This window comes from Tamandua tetradactyla, chromosome 21 (genome assembly GCF_023851605.1).
Source record: "Tamandua tetradactyla isolate mTamTet1 chromosome 21, mTamTet1.pri, whole genome shotgun sequence".
Lineage (NCBI taxonomy): Eukaryota > Metazoa > Chordata > Mammalia > Pilosa > Myrmecophagidae > Tamandua > Tamandua tetradactyla.
In genome coordinates, this window is record NC_135347.1 from 17,514,179 (window position 1) to 17,534,690 (window position 20,512).

General features: G+C 38.4%; 1 protein-coding gene across 5 annotated transcripts in view; it reads left to right on the top strand.

Annotated features, from left to right (window-relative positions):
• Nucleotides 1-20,512, top strand: part of EPB41L4A (erythrocyte membrane protein band 4.1 like 4A) — a 322,974-nt gene that overhangs the window by 108,177 nt on the left and 194,285 nt on the right. Inside the window, exon 2 of one of the 5 annotated variants that reach the window (XM_077138976.1) lies at nucleotides 10,609-10,681. The exons of the other annotated variants lie outside the window; for them this stretch is intronic. Coding sequence (XP_076995091.1) covers nucleotides 10,673-10,681 — 9 coding nt within the window. The 5' untranslated portion in view covers nucleotides 10,609-10,672. The remainder of the gene's footprint in view (nucleotides 1-10,608; nucleotides 10,682-20,512) is intronic. 5 annotated transcript variants of the gene reach the window in all.

The following is a 20,512-nucleotide window of genomic DNA, read 5'->3' on the forward strand; positions in this document are numbered from 1 at the left end:
CTTTTAAAACATTAAAGAAAGAGCGCTTTAACTGCTTATGAATAATTGCATACTATGTGAGCAAAAATAGTAATTTATTTTTGGAAAATATCGTAGATTTTTAAAAAGCCATAGTTCTACCGTATCTTTTCAGTTCCTTATTTTAATTGTACTGTGGGTAATTGCTTTTATTTTGAGAACAATCAGAGGTGCATATAGCATAACTTAGTTCTGCCACTGTTAAATGTAAGGCTTAGGAATGAGAGACTGCACAGAGGAAGACAGAAAAAAAAATCAGAGTTGGAAAAAGAAAAGTGTGCCTAAGTTGGGGAGTGGAGGAATGACTCCAGGGAGGGTCTGGGGGATCATTCAGGAGCCTAAGCTCACACACCTCTTTATGTGTGAGTTTTATTGTGGTCTTTTATACATAAAAGCTGACAAATGATTATTTCATGGCAGAGCTCCTGTTCAGTACCTTTTCCTACTCTGAAATATCACAAGGCAGTGAAATGGGCAATGGTGAAGACATAGAGAGACCAAGATCCTGGGTGTTCTCCAAGGAAGATAATTACCCCAAATAACTGAAGTGATACTGTGCCCCCCCCCCCCCACCAAGGCTGTGTTTCAGCAATTTAAAAAGGAGAAAGTAAAATAAAAAAAGATGGCAGTTCCCGGTGCCTGCCCACGGGGGAAAAAAAGAGATGGCAGATAAATTGTTATGGAGAACTAAAAACAAGACTGTTTTACTTTTCTCCCATCTCTTTTTGTAAATGTGAATAAACTAAGAAACTTTCCTAACAATAACGTATTAGTGTTGGTTCATTCACTGTGGCGGATGTCCCATACTAGTGGAAGATGTTCATAAGAGGGAGAACTGGGTGCAGGGTATATGAACAATCTTCTCAATTTTTCCATACATCTAAAACTGTTCTGAAAAATAAAGTCCAAACAAATTCCAAAAAGCGATCGTTAATATCATTAGCCTACATAAAATAAGCCTTTACAGAAATGAATTTCTGTAAAGGACCAAAAAGCAATAAGATTTTCATACGTCTAGGACATGGTACTTGAAAAATATAAAGTACTGTTCTTTATTTAAATAGGCCAAGTATTAAATGCAAATCAAGTACCCTGGGTTTGCTTCCCTAAATGTACTAATGACTCTGATTACACAATCATTTTCATCTTAATTTTTGCCCTCTTAAAAAAATGACTTACAGTCATGAGAATTGGCCTAGGAAAGGAGGAAGAACATGAAATTGAGTGAAGAGACAACCTCTGCAGAAAGAGAGAATTTACTCTCAGTTACAGTTCTCCCATCCTTGTTCACACAGAACAGATTCCTTACGTTCCTTCGGTTTCCATCCCAGTTTCCTTTGTTTGAAGGGGAGCTTCTTGGTAGCAATCTTGTTCCTTTATAAGAAATGCTTTTTGTGGTTCTAACCTCAGGCTGTCCTTGACAGTCACCTGGATAACATGGGTAGGCAGGTGAAGGATCAGTATTTTGAAAAAGTCACCCAGATGCTTCTAACATACTCCCAGAAGCAGGTACCCCGGGGGGGATGTGGACAGCATGGCCGTATTGAGTCTTGTTATGCAGCAGCTGCTGCTGCCCATGTTGATTTGGGGACTGGCAGTTGCCTGCTCCCAGAAGTTGACATGCTTCATCTCCCAACTTGCCAGAGCTGGGGGGTGGGGTGGACTGAAGGCTTTTCTCTGGTCACAGACACTCGGGGTGGGGGGGGGGAGCAGCAGCTGTGCCCAGGGGCACTCATTGAGTGGCCTTAGCCTGGTCCTCTCTACTGCATCTGGCCCCAGTTGCACTGTATTTCTTTGGCTCAGAGGCTAGGAAATACTATTCCATATCCCAGCGTGAAGCAGGACACGCCACCTCTCCGACACCTGGGGGGTACTCTCCCTTCTCCAGCACTGGGGTATCTCTGAGGGGTTGTAACTACTGTGGGCTAGCAACATGGAAAACAGGAGGTGGACTTGGACTACTGGTTTGAGTCCATTTGTCTGGCACTGCAGGGTCAAGTGTAAAACCAGCAGATCTGAGTAGTTATACTCAGGGTGGAGACAGGCTGGAGGTAATATTTTTGAGCAATGGCAGGGCACCATTTAGGGATCAGGTTCTTGGGATGCAGTGATCTTACCAACAACCTTGTGAGGAAGGTGCAATTTTTAAAATTTTCTTAGAAGAGGGAGCCGGGCACAGAGGGGTTAAGAAATGTTTCCAAATTCACGTGAGTATTATGAAGTGGAAACTGGAACTTGAACTTGGGTTTCCTTGATGCAGTGTGTGGCTTTCCTACCATGTTGGTTTCAGGAGTTCTAAGAATAGAAAGACTCCTTAGCATGTTGAAAAGGTGACTTACTTTACCTAAAGTAGTCCATTGGCGTAAATAAGATATGCAAGATCAGAAAATCGAAACAGTACAGAAGTTCGTAAAATGAAGAGTGAAGTCTCCCATCCTGTCCTGCTAACTGCCCTCTCCAAAGGGGTAGGATAGCCTGGAGCATGGGGTCCATCGCCAGACAGCCTGGCTCAAATCCTGTCTCTTCTACCTCCCAGGTTTAAGACAACAGGCTGTTACTCTCTGTACTTCAGTTTCATCATCTGTAGCATGAGTTGCTGTGATTGAATCTGATATTATTGAGGTATGCTGTATTTGTTCATCCAAGCCTGTCCTTGATGTGAGTTGTATAGATATTATTAGTTCATTTTATAAATTAGAAATAGTGAGAGGTTTGAAAGGATTCAGCTGGATTGCTGAAGGTCGCATAGCCTGGCTTTAGAGCTGTGTCTCCAGAATGTTTGATTTTTTTTCCTGCAAAGATGCCTGGTACTCTCTCTCCCCTTTGGTACTGAAAATAACTCCAGTGAGCCACCTGCAATGGGCAGATCTCTTGTTACCATTGGTTGAAGAGGAGGTGGGGGAGATGAAAGTGTTTCTCCCACTAGTGGGATAGTCTGTTCAGATCTGCCCACATTCTCCTCTTCCTGTAAAGAGTGGCATATTTCATTTGCAAGACAGTCCCTGGAGCTAGCAGTATAAATAAAAATCAGATAAAATCAGGAAGGGGATATGGTGCAATTGTGCAGTAAAAAAATCAATGAACCAGAAGACAGATAGGTGGGGTCTCAGAGTCTTCATCTGTTAAAATGATGGCTTTGTGTTCGATGTACTCTAGGATTACAGATGAAGATTTAGAGCCAGAGAGGTTAAGCAGCAGTTCCAGGTCACTCAGCAAGTTAATGGCAGAATAGAGACCAGACAGGGAGGGTCTGTAATAAAAGACTTAGTAATCAGGGCCATTAGCACCCTTTCTTCAATTCAGACAGCTAACTATTGGCTTTCCTTTAGCAAGAAAAGCTTCAGTGTAGTGCTGCCTGATAAAAATGTAATGTGAACTACATAGATGTAATTAAAAAGTTTCTAGTATCCACATTAAAAAAAGTAGAAGGAAACAGGTAGTTTTTAAATTTTAATTATATATTTAATCTATCTAAAATATTTAAATATGTAATCCACATGAGATTGTAATTCCATTTTTCATATTGTCTTTGAATTCTAGTATATATTTTGCACTTATCTCACATCTCAATTTTGATGAGCCATGTTTCAAGGATTCAAGAGCCACATGTGGCTAGGGGCTGCAGTACTGAACTGTGCAGCTCTCATACGTTAGGGATTGGTTAAATGGTTAAATTGTTCAGATTGCTTTGAAGCAAAGACCATGTTTCCTGCCACAGATTTCTCTGTACATTTTGGTTCAACTCTCTTAGAATGGAGGTACTGGATGAGCTGTGGTTTAAGTGGCATAAGGAAAATGCAATCTTTCAAAACCTGTGATTTGGGAGTTGGCAAATTATAAAATGATTCACCATATGACTTAAATGAAAATCCTTCTAGTATATTTGTGTGTCCTTCTAAGGTGCTAAATATTCCTCCAAAAGTGCAAGAGATTGAGAAGTTTTATTAGGTGTTTTGCTATTTGAAGATTAGTGAGGAGTGTTTTAGTTTCCTAGGCTGCTCAAGCAAATACCATGAAATGATTCAGCTTAAATCATGGGAGTTTATTTGCTCATGGTTTTGAGGCTGGGAAAATTTCCAAATCAGGACACCATCAAGGTGCTGCTTTCTTTCTGAAGACTGGCTGCCAGTGATCCTTTGCTTCTCTGCCACATGGTGAGGCATGTGACAGCGCCTCCTAGTCCCTTCTTTTATTCGGGGTTCTGATTCAGTTTCTTGCTTCCGTGGGTTTCTCCCTCTTTGTCTGAATGATGTTCTCTTATAAAGGACTCCAATAACAGGATTAAGCCCATCCTGATTGACATGGGTCACACCTTGACTGAAGTGGCTTCATCACAAGGGCCTACTTACAGTGGGGTCAGACAACAGGCAGGGTTTAGGTTTAAAAACTTGTTTTTCTGGGGTGCGTACAGCTTCAAACTATTACAAGGAGTAAGTGTAAGAATTTCAGAATGAAAAAGTAAATCAATAGTAAAATATAATTGAATGATTGAAATTTGATTTTCTTATAACTCTCTAGGAGAACATCTGTTGCTGAGAGAGGGTTAACCTGGACGGTTTTTTGAATCAGTGAACACAGTGAATACTAATGAACAGCCTGGAGAAATGTGTTCTTTTCCCCATACTCTGCTTATTAACTGACTTTGGAGCAAATGTCTTATGTTACATTTCTTTCATTATTTGTAATACAATAGCCAAAATAACTTCATTTCAAAAGTTAATATTAGTTTAGTTACAATCATTAAAACTAAGTTAGCGGATAAAAAGCCCTTTCAACTCAGGAATATAACCCTTTCTCGTTGTTGTTTCTTTGGGAAAAAGTCGATTCAACTTAGATTATTTTGATCTATAGCAGTTTCTCCCCTTAGTTTGCTATAGCTGCTATAACACATATGACATACTGGTTTGCTTAAACATCAGGAATTTATTGGCTTACAGTTTGAAGGTTAGAAGTCCAAGGTATCAGCAGGAAATCTCTTGTGTTCTGGTGGTGACTTACTGGCACTCAGTCTCTAGATCCTTTCACGTGGGATCTTGTCTCTTTCTTTCTTTTCCTCCTGTGGCTTCTACTAACTGCATCTGAATATCCTCTGCTTATGAGGACTTCAGCCATGTTGAATTAAGGCCCACACTGATTTAACTTGGCCTAATCTTAGTAGTGTCTTCGAAGATCCTATTTACAAATAATGAGTTCATACCCATAGGACTGGGGATTAGGACTTAAACATTCCTGTGGGAGACAAAAAAGACATGAACTAGAAACAAAATAAATTAATAATGAGGCATCACCTCGTGAATATTTGTTTTGTTGACTGTAAAAACAACTGCAGTGAACATGAAGAATGAACTCCAATCTGTTTGACCTGCCTTCTCCCCACCCCCCACCCCCATTGGCAAGGTGCTGCTATTTATTTCCAAAGCTTGTAGTTTGCAGTTCTTAGTACAAGAGACAGGAATGTGTCTTGTTGAGCACATGCAGGTAGTTTGGACACTGCTGCATTTTTAAAAGTAGCTTTGGATGAGTTTCTAGTTAGAATCATTGAGTTTCTCTAGTTATTCTAACAAGAAATAATATCTGCTCTTCTGAGTCTTACTGTTCTGTTCAGGAACAACTGAACACAGAGGGCCAGGGCTCATGGCTGAGCATCAGCACCTCCTACTTCCACGGCTTTGGCAAATTAAGTCACTTAGCTAATCTTTGTGAGCCTTAATTCACAGTTTGTAAAGCAGAGGCTGCTATTGCCTTGTTGTCAGGTATGCTGGTTTGAAATGATGTATGTACCCTAGAAAAGCCATGTTTTAATCCTAATACCATTTTGTAAAGGCAGCTGTTTCTTCTAATCCCTATTTGGTATTGTACGTTTGAAATGGTAATTAGATCATCTCTCTGGAGATGTGATTAAACCGAGAGTGGTCATTAAATTGAATTAGGTGGAGGCATGTCTCCACCCATTTGGATGGGTCTTGATTGGTTTACTAGAGTCCTATAAAAGAGGAAACATTTTGGAGAATGAGAGATTCAGAGAGAGCAGAGCGAAATAACATAGCCATGAGAAGCAAAGAGAACTAGCCAGTGACCTTTGGAGATGAAGAAGGAAAATGCCTCCAGGGGAGCTTCATGAGGTGGGAAGCCAGGAGAGGAAGCTAGCAGATGTTGTGTTCACCACGTGCCCTTCCAGATGAGACAGAAACTCTGACTGTGTTCGCCATGTGCCCTTCCACTTGAGAGGGAAACCCTGGACTTCATCGGCCTTCTTGAACCAAGGTATCTTTCCCTGGATGCCTTTGATTGGACATTTCTATAGACTTGCTTTTAATTGGGACATTTTCTCGGCCTTTCTAGAACTGTAAACTAGCAACTTATTAAATTCCCCTTTTTTTTTTTTTTTTTTTTTAAAGAGAGAGGGAGGAAGGGAAGGAAAGACAGAGAAGGAAGGAAGGATGGAAGGAAGGAAGGGAGGAAGAAAGGGAAACATCTTTAAACATTTTCTTGTTTTATTATATTTTGTTTGTTTGTTTTTTACATGGGCTGGGGCCGGGAATCGAACCGGGGTCCTCCGGCACGGCAGGCAAGCACTCTTGTCCGCTGAGCCACCGCGGCCCGCCTTAAATTCCCCTTTTAAAAGCCATTCTGTTTCTGGTATATTGCATTCCGGCAGCTTGCAAACTAGAACATCAGGGTTAAAGGAAGTCATTGAAAATCTCTTGCACAGGGTATGGTAGGTATTCAATGAGTGTTTGTTGAACCAAAAGGTAAATAAATAAAATGAGTCTGTGATGACTATTGGTGCTCTATGGCCATTGAAGATTTTTGGTTGAATATAGAACTTGCATGGCATAGATTTATATGTGGATTTAGTCATTTGGTTGATTTTTTTTTTCTTATATGCCATGCAATGGGGGTTGCACCTCATTCTTTTCTGTATGAATATCATGTTGCTGCAGCATCATTTGTGGAATGTTTGTCTGTTTTTTTTTTTTTTTGGAGTGGGTGAGCTGCAGATCTAATCCTAGTCTCCTGCATGGCAGGCAAGAACTCTACCACTGATCTCCCTGTGCCCCTTATTTGGTTGATTCCTAAAAGTAGAGAACAGGGAAAGGAATAAAGGGAATAGGAATGAAAACAAAAAAATTGAATGGGTAAGACTGGGAGGGCACTGGCCTATTGCACAGACAACTGCTGCACAGCCCATCTTTTTTTGGAGTGCTGAAGTGAGAAACAGTACATGAAGTAGCTAGGCCCTGAAACAAGACCCTGTCTTTAGAGGTATGGTGAGTTGAGAAGCCTTGCGAAGACAAAAGTCCATTTTATAAGATTTTTGTTCTCACAGGAGTCTTTTCTTTTTATGCCTTTCAGAAATGTGAAATTAAAAGAAACATTTTCTACTTAAAAAAAATTCATTTGGATTGCTGTCTTACCAATAAAACTCTTAGGGTTTTATTGCCTTTCCTATAAAACAGTCCCTATTTGGTGAAGGGAATCCAATGAATAATTTGTGTGTGGCTGTGTGTAGGTCTGGCAATTCTCTTGATAACTCCCCGATGGAATTTCCTCCAGAGTGGAGGGGTGGGTCTGCCTTTGAGGAGGACTGGGGCACTGACCCTCAACTAGATCTTGAGTAAGTTAATATTCATGAGACGGAGGCTGCTGTGGAGGTTTCCAGATGATTCAGTGCAAGTTTCCTTACAGACTCATACAACGCCGGAGTTGGAAGGGATCTTTATTTAGTTCCATTATCCCACTTCACAGATGAAGAAATTCAGATCCTGAGAGGTTAAACAGCCTGCCGGAGGCCACATGGTGAGCCAGGAGCAGAGATGGGATAAAACCCAGGTCTCCCACTCATCCTTTGACTACCTCTGAACATTGATCCGTGCTGTTCGCCTGCCTTGAAATGACCTCCCACCACTTTCTTTTTTCTTTTATCGATGTTTTTGAAATTACAGATGTAAAAATGCACGTTATAATAGTCAGAAATACAGAGGTGTACCTCATCTCCCCCCATTTGAAAATATCACTTGCTTTTGAATCTAAAATAAATTCTGGGCAACACTTTAGTGTAGCATATATATATATCCAATGCTTTTAAATTGTTATATAATTAAAATTTACAATTTATTCAGTGATTTTTCTATTGATGTCCATCCAAGTTGGAGGATTTCATTTTACCACTGACGAATTATACTGCAATAAACATACTGTTCTATATATTTGGTGCTTTTATTTCCATAGACTAGAGTCCCAAAAGTGAGATAGATAGCTAGGAATAAGGGTGTGTGTGGTAGCTACTGTCTGATTACTTTTCAGAAAGATTGTAGTAGCTCTTGCCCCTGCTCCCTCGCCCTGCTCATAAATACTGTATTTGTTTTTATTCTTTCCATCTAATTTTGTATTTACTGTTTATTATTATTTGTTATTGGTCACTCTTCTTTTTTCCTTCCTTTCTTTTGCTCCATGGTTAAACTTTCCTTCGTTTTTCTACTCTTCTCTTCATTAACATAGAAGGTCTTGTATGATTTTTCATCTTACTAGTGTTTTTTTTCTCATTACATAGTTTCTGAACTGTTATAATAAAAAATCCTGTATTCATATATAACAATTAAATAATAAATATTCCTCATTTGAGACATGTTTCACACTCTTCCCCTGTGCGCTGATCCATTCCTTGGGTTTGGTAAGATAATTTGAACTTCTTCTTCTTGTCTATTATTTTTCCTTATTGTATGTCTTTTTCCCCTTTGTATTAAGCAATTAAATTATAAATTCCAGGCATATTAACCTCATCCATTTAGATTTTGCTATTTTCTACTCTTCTCTTTGTCTCCTGTAGCTTAATATCTCTGTCTACTTAGAGCATCTTCAATTATTTCTTCGGATTGGGTTCATTGGTTGAGTAGTTTTTAGTTCTTATGTGTTGAAAAAAAGGAATCTTTTTGTTTCTGACAGGTGAAGAACGTCTTGGTTGGGAATTTTCTCTCAGTAATCAATTGTTTAATTGTGTTTTAGCTGCCAGTGTTGCAATTAAAAAAGTTTGATGCTAATCTGATTATTATTTTTCATCTGTAAATACTTTGTTCAGTTTGTTTGAATGGCGATATAATTTTCTCTTAATTCTTAGCGTTTCTGTCTCTGAGTCCTGAAAGAACTATGAGAATAACCCGTAGATAGAGCAAAGCTGAGTTTATTGCTTACTATAGTAAGGGAGGCCACTACCTAGAAATGAACGATTTACAACATTCTAGTCCCTGAAGAAAGGACAAAACTACTGAGTCATGAAGGATTGGGAAGAAGGGACTGTGAGAGTAAGATACATGGTGATCAAGAGAGCCCTGGGACTTTTGAAGTGCCTCTAATAGGAGAAGGTCGGCGATTTTTATTTTGAAATAACTTCAGACTTGAAGAGTTGGAGGAATAATACAAAGAACTTCTATTTATACCCTTTGCCCACAGATGCAATTGCTATGTTTTTCCATGTCTTATTTTCTTTCTTTTTTACTAAATATTTGTGAGTAAGTTGAAAACATGAGACCTCATTACCTCTGAATACTTTAGTGCAAATTGCTTACCAAAAAAGGAAAGACCCTCTACTGCATAATCATATTACCACTATAAAAATGAGGAAATTAGCACTGATAAAGTACTGGCATCTAATCTGCAGACTCCATTCAAATTTTGTCTGTTTTCTCAGTAATGTCCCTGTTTTAGTTTGTTAATGCTGCTGGAATGTAATATATTGGAAATGGGTTGCCTTTTATAAAGGGAATTTATTACATTACAAGTTTATAGTTCTAAGAGCATGAAAATGTCCAAACTAACACATCTAGAAAAATGTATATCGGCTCAAGAAAGACCCAAGTCTGGCACGTGGCTGGTGTCTGTTTGTCCTTGTTCCCAGTTACATTGCTTCTAGCTTCTGATTCCAGAGTTTTCCCCTCTAAGTGTCTGGGGGTTTTCCCTTAGCTCATCTGGGACACACTCGGGGTTCTGGCTTGCTTAGCATCTCATGGGAAGTCACACGACGATGTCTGCTGGGCTCTGCATCTCTAAACATCCGTGTCTAGGTGTCTGCTCTCTCAGTTGGCATTCCATGCATCTCCAGTTGTCTGCATCTGTGTCAGCTCTGAAACAACTGTGTTTTCTCCAAAGTGTCTTCCTTTTTAAAGGACTCCAGTAAACTAATCAGGTCTCACCTTGAATGGGTGGAGTTACATCTCCATCTAATCAGAAGGCTAGACCCACAATTGAGTGGATCAATCTCCACGGAAACAGTTTAATCAAAGGTTTCTACCCTACAATATTGAATCAGGATTAAAGATCATGCTTTTCTGGGGTACATAACATTTTAAAACCAGCACAGTCCCTTAGAGCAAAATAATCCCGTCCAGGGTTGTATGTTGCATTTTATCATATATCAATCTAAAATATTTGGTAAGTTTTCCTAGATTTTCATGGTCCTAATAGTTTTTAAGAAACTAAGCAAAGTATTTTGCACAATTTGACTTGTCTGATGCGTCTTCATTATTAATTCGGATTATTTCCTGGAGAAAACACAATAAGTGAAGCTTTATTCTTTTACTTGCTTTCTTCCAGGTGATATGATGTCAATTTGTCCCTCTGCTGGTGAAGTTAATTTTGCTTGTTTGGTTAAGGAAGTATGTGCCAGGTTTGTCCACTGTAAACTTCCTCTTTAATGCTTTGTAATAAATACTTTGTGAGGAGATATTTTGAGACTATAAATGTCCCATTCCTTCTCAAACTTTCATCCACAGTTTTATCATTGACAGATGATTCTTGACTGAATCAGTTATTATTAAAATGATAATTTTAAAATTCTGCCATCCTTCTACATTTGTTAGTTGGCATCTTACTGTAAGGAACCACTTTCTCTTCTCATAAATATTTATTTGTTTATATATTTATGTTCACATGGATTCATGGATTCAAGTCAGTGGGTTGTAATCTGATGCAATTATTTATTTCAGTAGTCAAATTTCCAAAGATTCAATCAGTGGGACTCCCTTCAAGATGGCTCCTTTTGAAAATGCCCTTTCATTTTTTAAGCATTTCTTTCCTTTTTGGCACAGTAAATTACTCCAGGCCTTGTAGTTTCCCAGTCCTGAAAACAGTCAGTTCTCCAAGAACTGGAGAATGATATTTAGAAACCAAAGATCTGGGCACGTGGTATGCTCATTGCTATCGAGATGTTGCTGCTCCATTTCCTTCTCAGTGGGAAGACCCAGAGGTTTTGTATTTGTTAAATATATGTATATGTATACACACACACACACACACATATATATACACACACACACACATTTATATTTATTTCTATATTTATCTAAGCATATTAGGTCATAAATGCACACTGATACCTCAATTCCACAAGGTTCATTCTAATTTTCTCCTTTTCCATATCTGTACTCCCTTCTCTAACAATGAGAAATCTGGCTCCCATTATCCTCAGCATATTTACTTATTGCTTAATCCTGTGTATGTAAGCAGGTATCCCAACCCTGCCTGGCCGTTCTCTTGCACAATCACCATTCTTGCTGAGACACCTGTTCTCCTCAACTTTAAAACCTACCAGGTAACCATCTTTCTTAACCTTGAGTCTGTTGTCCATCTCCAGCAAATTTTGAGGAAGAGGAAGAGTTCTAGTGGCTTTCCAACTGAAATTTTAAATTATCCAGGAAGGAAGGGAGAGGGGGAGTGACTAATTTCTTATGCTCTTTTTACTGTTTGAAAGCTGAAGATAAAAATGGAACATTCATGTTTGGACCATGTCAAACATGAATCTGAGACCATTCTGTGACTGGGTTATGGAAAGGCACAATTTTAATGGCTCAGTTGTAATGGAATTGTGATCTCACAGAAGTGAGAATTGCTTTATCTGAACCTAGATTATGGTTTGGGGGAAGGAATTTATATTTTATGAAAGGTTATTCACTTTCTTTCAAGTCCATTGTTCTTAAATATGAGCCGGTTTTTATTGTTTAGGTAGATATCATACAAAATAAGAATTCAACTCCCTCTTCCCAATGCTGAAAAGAATTCTAGTGAAATAAGGGCTTGATCACTATAATATATGAAATCGACACTGGAGTCTGGGAAATCCATGCCCTATCTTACCAAATAGGGGCAGAACTCAGGAAAAAAAAAATACTTGTAACAAAAAGGAATTTCTAGTTAAGGAAACCAAATATTTATTATGTTAACAATAGAGACTCTTGAACTACAGATAACATGTTAGTACCACAATACCCAGGGACAAGTTTCAAGGTATCCCAGAAACAAGGGTGTGAAAGGAAGGGCTGCAGCGCAGGAAGGTTAAAGGTTGGCATTTAATATCTTTTTTTTTTTTCTTTGTATGCTGTATGGTGGGGTCACATGTCATTCTTTTCCCATGTGAGTATCCTGATATTGCAACACCATTTGTTGATTGTTTTGTTTGTTTGCTTTTTGCTTGTTTTGGGAAATGCATGGGCTTAGAATCGAATGCCAGTCTTCCACATGGCCGGTGAGTATTCTACCATTGAATGGCCCTTGTACCCGCTAAATATCTTTTAATTGAAAGGATGGGGCTTTCCTATCTAACTTACATATTTTACACAACTTGTGACAGTTAGGAAGACAGTATAAGAAATGGAGTGTTTGGTATATGCTTTAAAACTTTTTTCATAGGGATTGGCTTTCAACAGTTGGGTTTTATCCTTAGTCTGGTTATTTGTGTTTGCATAACAAACTATCCAAAACATAGTACCTCAAAACAAAAAAAAGTTAAAAAAAAATTTTGTTTTAGTTAAAAAAAAAATGTATGTTGTATGATGGGAATCACATTTCATCCTTTTTCTTTTCCTTTTTTTTATTAATTAAAAAAATTAACTAACATAACATTTAGAAATCATTCCATTCTACATATGCAATCAGTAATTCTTAATATCATCACATAGATGTATGATCATCATTTCTTAGTACATTTGCATCGATTTAGAAAAAGAAATAGCAAGACAAAAGAAAAAGAAATAAAATGATAATATAGAGAAAAAACAAAAATAAAAAATACAAAAAATATATATAAAAACAAACAAACAAACAAACAAAAACTATAGCTCAGATGCAGCTTCATTCAGTGTTTTAACATAATTACATTACAATTAGGTAGTATTGTGCTGTACATTTTGGAGTTTTTGTATCTAGTCCTGTTGCACAGTCTGTATCCCTTCAGCTCCAATTACCCATTATCTTACCCTATTTCTAACTCCGGATGGTCTCTGTTCCCAATGACATATTCCAAGTTTATTCTCTAATGTCGGTTCACATCAGTGGGACCATACAGTATTTGTCCTTTAGTTTTTGGCTAGTCTCACTCAGCATAATGTTCTCTAGGTCCATCCTTTTGTTATTACATGCTTCATAAGTTTATTCTGTCTTAAAGCTGCATAATATTCCATCGTATGTATATACCACAGTTTGTTTAGCCACTTGTCTGTTGATGGACATTTTGGCTGTTTCCATCTCTTTGCAATTGTAAATAATGCTGCTATAAACATTGGTGTGCAAATGTCCGTTTGTGTCTTTGCCCTTAAGTCCTTTGAGTAGATACCTAGCAATGGTATTGCTGGGTTGTATGGCAATTCTATATTCAGTTTTTTGAGGAACCTCCAAACTGCCTTCCACAGTGGTTGCACCATTTGACATTCCCACCAACAGTGGATAAGTGTGCCTCTTTCTCCACATCCTCTCCAGCACTTGTCATTTTTTGTTTTGTTGATAATGGCCATTCTGGTGGGTGTGAGATGATATCTCATTGTGGTTTTGATTTGCATTTCTCTAATGGCCAGGAACATTGAGCATCTCTTCATGTGCCTTTTGGCCATTTGTATTTCCTCTTCTGAGAGGTGTCTGTTCAAGTCTTTTTCCCATTTTGTAATTGGGTTGGCTGTCTTTTTGTTGTTGAGTTGAACAATCTCTTTATAAATTCTGGATACTAGACCTTTATCTGATATGTCGTTTCCAAATATTGTCTCCCATTGTGTAGGCTGTCTTTCTACTTTCTTGATGAAGTTCTTTGATGCACAAAAGTGTTTAATTTTGAGGAGCTCCCATTTATTTATTTCCTTCTTCAGTGTTCTTGCTTTAGGTTTAAGGTCCATAAAACTGCCTCCAGTTGTAAGATCCATAAGATATCTCCCAACATTTTCCTCTAACTGTTTTATGGTCTTAGACCTAATGTTTAGATCTTTGATCCATTTTGAGTTAACTTTTGTATAGGGTGTGAGATATGGGTCTTCTTTCATTCTTTTGCATATGGATATCCAGTTCTCTAGGCACCATTTATTGAAGAGACTGTTCTGTCCCAGGTGAGTTGGCTTGACTGCCTTATCAAAGATCAAATGTCCATAGATGAGAGGGTCTATATCTGAGCACTCTATTCGATTCCATTGGTCAATATATCTATCTTTATGCCAATACCATGCTGTTTTGACCACTGTGGCTTCATAATATGCCTTAAAGTCAGGCAGCGTGAGACCTCCAGCTTTGTTTTTTTTCCTCAAGATACTTTTAGCAATTCGGGCACCCTGCCCCGAATTTATTCCAAATAAATTTGCTTATTGGTTTTTCTATTTCTGAAAAATAAGTTGTTGGGATTTTGATTGGTATTGCATTGAATCTGTAAATCAATTTAGGTAGGATTGACATCTTAACTATATTTAGTCTTCCAATCCATGAACACGGTATGCCCTTCCATCTATTTAGGTCTTCTGTGATTTCTTTTAGCAGTTTTTTGTAGTTTTCTTTGTATAGGTCTTTTGTCTCTTTAGTTAAATTTATTCCTAAGTATTTTATTCTTTTAGTTGCAATTGTAAATGGAATTCGTTTCTTGATTCCCCCTCAGCTTGTTCATTGCTAGTGTATAGAAATGCTACAGATTTTTGCTACTTTGCTGTACTCATTTATTAGCTGTAGTAGTTTTGTTGTGGATTTTTCCGGGTTTTCTACGTATAGTATCATATCGTCTGCAAACAGTGATAGTTTTACTTCTTCCTTTCCAATTTTGATGCCTTGTATTTCTTTTTCTTGTCTAATTGCTCTGGCTAGAACCTCCAGCACGATGTTGAGTAATAGTGGTGATAATGGACATCCTTGTCTTGTTCCTGATCTTAGGGGGAAAGTTTTCAGTTTTTCCCCATTGAGGATGATATTAGCTGTGGGTTTTTCATATATTCCCTCTATCATTTTAAGAAAGTTCCCTTGTATTCCTATCCTTTGAAGTGTTTTCAACAGGAAAGGATGTTGAATCTTGTCAAATGCCTTCTCTGCATCAATTGAGATGATCATGTGATTTTTCTGCTTTGATTTGTTGATATGGTGTATTACATTAATTGATTTTCTTATGTTGAACCATCCTTGCATACCTGGGATGAATCCTACTTGGTCATGATGCATAATTCTTTTAATGTGTTGCTGGATTCGATTTGCGAGAATTTTGTTGAGGATTTTTGCATCTATATTCATTAGAGAGATTGGTCTGTAGTTTCCTTTTTTTGTAATATCTTTGCCTGGTTTTGGTATGAGGGTGATGTTGGCTTCATAGAATGAATTAGGTAGTTTTCCCTCCACTTCGATTTTTTTGAAGAGTTTGAGGAGAGTTGGTACTAATTCTTTCTAGAATGTTTGGTAGAATTCACATGTGAAGCCGTCTGGTCCTGGACTTTTCTTTTTGGGAAGCTTTTGAATGACTGATTCAATTTCTTTACTTGTGATTGGTTTGTTGAGGTCATCTATTTCTTCTTGAGTCATAGTTGGTTGTTCATGCCTTTCTAGGAACTTGTCCATTTCATCTACATTGTTGTATTTATTAGCGTAAAGTTGTTCATAGTATCCTGTTATTACTTCCTTTATTTCTGTGAGGTCTGTGGTTATGTCTCCTCTTCCATTTCTGATCCTATTTATTTGCGTCCTCTCTCTTCTTCTTTTTGTCAATCTTGCTAATGGCCCATCAATCTTGTTGATTTTCTCATAGAACCAACTTCTGGTTTTGTTGATTTTCTCTATTGTTTTCATGTTTTCAATTTCATTTATTTCTTCTCTAATCTTTGTTATTTCTTTCCTTTTGCTTGCTTTGGGGTTAGTTTGCTGTTCTTTCTCCAGTTCTTCCAAGTGGACAGTTAATTCCTGCATTTTTGCCCTTTCTTCTTTTCTGATATAGGCATTTAGGGCAATAAATTTCCCTCTTAGCACTGCCTTTGCTACGTCCCATAGGCTTTTATATGTTGTGTTTTCATTTTCATTCGCCTCGAGATATTTACTAATTTCTCTTGTAATTTCTTCCTTGACCCACTTGTTGTTTACGAGTGTGTTGTTGAGCCTCCACATATTTGTGAATTTTCAGGCACTCTGCCTATTATTGATTTCCAACTTCATTCCTTTATGATCCGAGAAAGTGTTGTGTATGATTTCAATCTTTTTAAATTATCATTCAATTCTCTGAGCCCCTGCTCAAATTTTTCCATTCTTTTCCCTATAGTTTCTGTTTCTTTTTGGATTTCAGATGTTCCATCCTCCAGTTCACTAATTCTAGCCTCTGTGTCTTTAAATCTACCATTGTAGGTTTCTATTGTTTTTTTCATCTCTTCTACTGTGTCTTTCAATCCCATAAGTTCTGTGATTTGTTTTTTCAGACTTTCCATTTCTTCTTTTTGTTCATCCCATGCCTTCTTCATGTCCTCCCTCAATTTATTGATTTGATTTTTGAAGAGGTTTTCCATTTCTGTTCGTATATTCAGAATTATTTGTCTCAGCTCCTGTATCTCATTTGAACTATTGGTTTGTTCCTTTGACTGGGCCATATCTTCAGTTTTCCTGGTGTTATTTGTTATTTTTTGCTGGCGTCTGGGCATTTAATCAAATTTCCTTGAGTGTGGGACCCAGCAGGTTGAAAGACTTTCCTGTGAAGTCTCTCGGCTCTGTTTTTCCTATCCTGCCCAGTATGTGGTGCTTGTCTGTCTGCGGGTCCCACCAGCAAATGATGTTGTGGGTCCATTAACTTTGGAACACTCTTGCTGCTGGGTGTGTGGTGGAGACAGAGAAAGGGTTGTAGGTTGGTTTTAATGGCTTCAAATTGTGAAGTCCTGGGATCTGAATTCCTTGAGAGAGGGATTCCTCCTGAGTTGCATTTCACCCTTCCCACGGGGAAGGTTCAGGTGGTAGAGAGCCCTGAAAGCAGCCTGTTTCTGCATTTGGAGCAGTTGTAGCCTATGTAATCCCAGTGCTGAGCCCAGAGGCAATGAAGCCTCCGTAGAAACAGCCACAGAAGGCTCTGTTCCGCCCTCTTTCCTCTTTTTCAGTTAGCCAATCGGGGACTTCCGCCTTGATCAGTTTCATCTGAGCTGAGGGCCTATTTTTAGTAGGCAGAAGTTGTTCATTAATGCCACTATTGGTGTTAGGTTGGACTCAGTCTTTACTACTGTTGGAGACTCTTTCCTTTCCCTCTGGGAAGTCGCCTGTGGGGGTGGGGCTCCAGCCGCTGCGGCTTGGGGGACTGCTGATCCCAGGCTCCCAGCTGGCCCCGGAAACTGCGTGTGGGAGGACTGCCGCGGCTTCGGGAACTGCCTATCCGAGGTTCCCAGCCGGCCTGGGAAGCCGCGTGTGGGGGAGGGGCGCCGGCCGCCGTGGCTTGGGGAACTGCCGATCCAAAGCTCCCAGCTGGCCCGGGAAGGAGGGAGGGAGGGGCTCCAGCCACCAGCCACCGCGGCCTGGGTAAGCGCGCACCTCTCGGGGACCTCACCGCAGCGGAGTCTCTTAGCCGGTCCAGAATGGGGTACACTGTGTGTCTGGTCTCTGTCATGGCTCCGGGAGCTGTTCTGCACTGTTTCTAGTTCTTTAGTAGTTGTTCTGGAGGAGGAACTAAGACCCGCACGCCTTACTAAGCCGCCATCTTCTCCGAAAGTCCCCTCATCCTTTTTCCATATCAACTATCCCGTTATTACAGCACCATTTGTTGATTTATTTATTTATTTTTTTGTGGGGGGAAGCACATGGGCAAAAAAACATTTCATTATACCTCATGATTTGTGGATCAGAACATTGAGCAAGCCTTGGCTGGGTACTTCTTCGCTATGTGTCGTTGTCTCGGGGCACTCATTGGTATTGATTAGGCAGCTTGGACTGGTCTGGAGTATCCAAGATAACTTCATTTAGAACAGGCTGGGTACCTTGGCAGGGGTGTCTGAAAGGCTGGGCTCAATTGAGCCCCACTCCTTCTGCCTCCACAGGGTCTCTCCACAGGGTCTCTCAAGTACTTTCATGGGGCCTCAGGGCTCCTCGAGGCAAGGAGCAAGCAGCCAGTTGTTTTAAAGGCATGACTGTAACTGAGTTAGCACCATTTCTACAATACTCTGTGGGTGAAAGCAGTCATAGACTAGCCTAGAATCCAGGAGAGGGGAATTAGATAATTAGATCCCACCTCTTTATAGGAGAAAGGCAAAAAATTGCAGCAGTTCTGAATGTGTCATAATGTGAAAAAATTGAGTAGAAGAGTGAATATATTTAGCATTTTTTTCTTAATTTACGAGAAAGAATGAAATGTTAATTATTTTTCGGTATGAATTATAATTGTTAAACATAGTGCATTTAAAGATTAGGGAATATAATGTTTTCATCAGTCAAATAGTGCAGGTTCAAGTGATTATATCTGAAGTGAGGGATTATGTTTATAACCTGCAGATCCTTGGTTTAATACATGTTCTCCTGTTCTTAAGGTTTATGGGCTTGGAAAATTATCATCTACATATCTGGAATAAGTCAGGGTTGTTAATGAATTCTGAGAGATTTAATTTTAAGGATAAATATCCCCTTTCTTTTTATTTTTCCTTTAAAAAACAAAGAGATAAAAAGACTATGGTTGTGAAAGTGTCTTATTTTGCCGCATTGTTTCAATATTGATTTACCTCTCTGATCTATAACTCATGAAATGGAAATGACAGGGTTTCTGTTTAATTTGACATGTCTCTGATTACCTATAACTTCTTTTGACTCAAAGGTTAATTTTTAATAACTTTTATTTTGAGTTAAAAGTAGATTTACAGCAGGTTTGCAAAAGATAAGATTTCCCAAATACCCTTTACTCAGCTTCTCTTAATGTTAACATCTTATTTAATCATGGTATATTTATCAAATCAAGGAATTAACATTAATATAATACTATTCACCACAGATTGCTTTTGAATTTCAGTGGTTTTTCCACAGATGTCCTTTTCCTGTTCCATAGTTCAGTCCAGGATATCACAATGCATTTAGAAAGATTAATTTTTGAAGTTTATAACATTCATTCATTTGAACATTTAGAGAATGTCCAAGACATATAAGAGACACAAATATGACTTGCTGCATTTCAGGCATTTATATTTATTAAAGTTTAATTTTTTAAAGGCAAACTTGATGAAAAAAAAGAGTATTCTTTAAATTAGTCTTGAAGATTGCTCTCTAGCCCAGAAATTGTTGTTCATTTTGTTTGAAGAGTGCAGCTATTTCTTATTTGATCTCTCAGTTTTCTGTGGACTGCTAGATATTTTTCTTTTGGTTTCATTTTATTTCTAAGATAGTTGTGAGGCTCTATTGTAAAAAGAGTTGCAAGAAACTCATGGAGAATGATGTTTGTTTAGTGGCAGTTATGCTGTTTTGATTTCATTCCTAGTCCATGATTTTCCCTGGGATCCGTGGTGAGTCCCTCATCTCTCATGTTTCAGTAAAATCAGGAGGGGCTTGTAAGGTAACAAGAATCAAGAATGTTGTTTATTTTGCAGTATCTGTCATCAAGAACATACCCTTGTCTTTAGTATAGCACAGCTCTCAAACTTTTTAGTCTGAGGACTATTGACACTCTAAAATTTATTGAGGACCCCCCAAAACTTGTGTTTGTGTGGGTTTTATATGTTGGTATTTGTTGTATTGTGAGTTAAAACTAAGAATTTTTAAAGAGTAATTCAGTAAAAAATAATAACCTATTACCTGGCAACATAACATTTTTTTATAAATATAGCTATATTTTTCCAAAACAAATCAGTTCTAATGAGAAGAAATGACATTGTGTTTACATTTTTGTAAAACTCTTTAATACCCAGCTTATTAGAAGACAGCTGGATTCTCATATCTGCTTTGGCACTGAGTTTGTTGTCGTATCACATGTCATGTAGCCTCTGGAAAATTTAGCAACTACTGTGGGAGAATGAGAGTCTAGGTGACGAATACATTAACAATATCATAACCATAGTGTTCACTTCATGATCCCTTGAAATGGACTCAGGCTCCTCCCAGGCTCCCCAAACTATACTCTGAGAACCACGGTAAATAATAAATAGACTTAGCTCAGGTTTTTCTGTCCGATAATTCTGGGTTGGAATCCTAACTTTACCATTTCTTTCTGTGTTTCTATAGTCAAATGAGTCAATCCATAACCTCATTTGTAGAATGGTTATAAAAATGCCAACTTTAT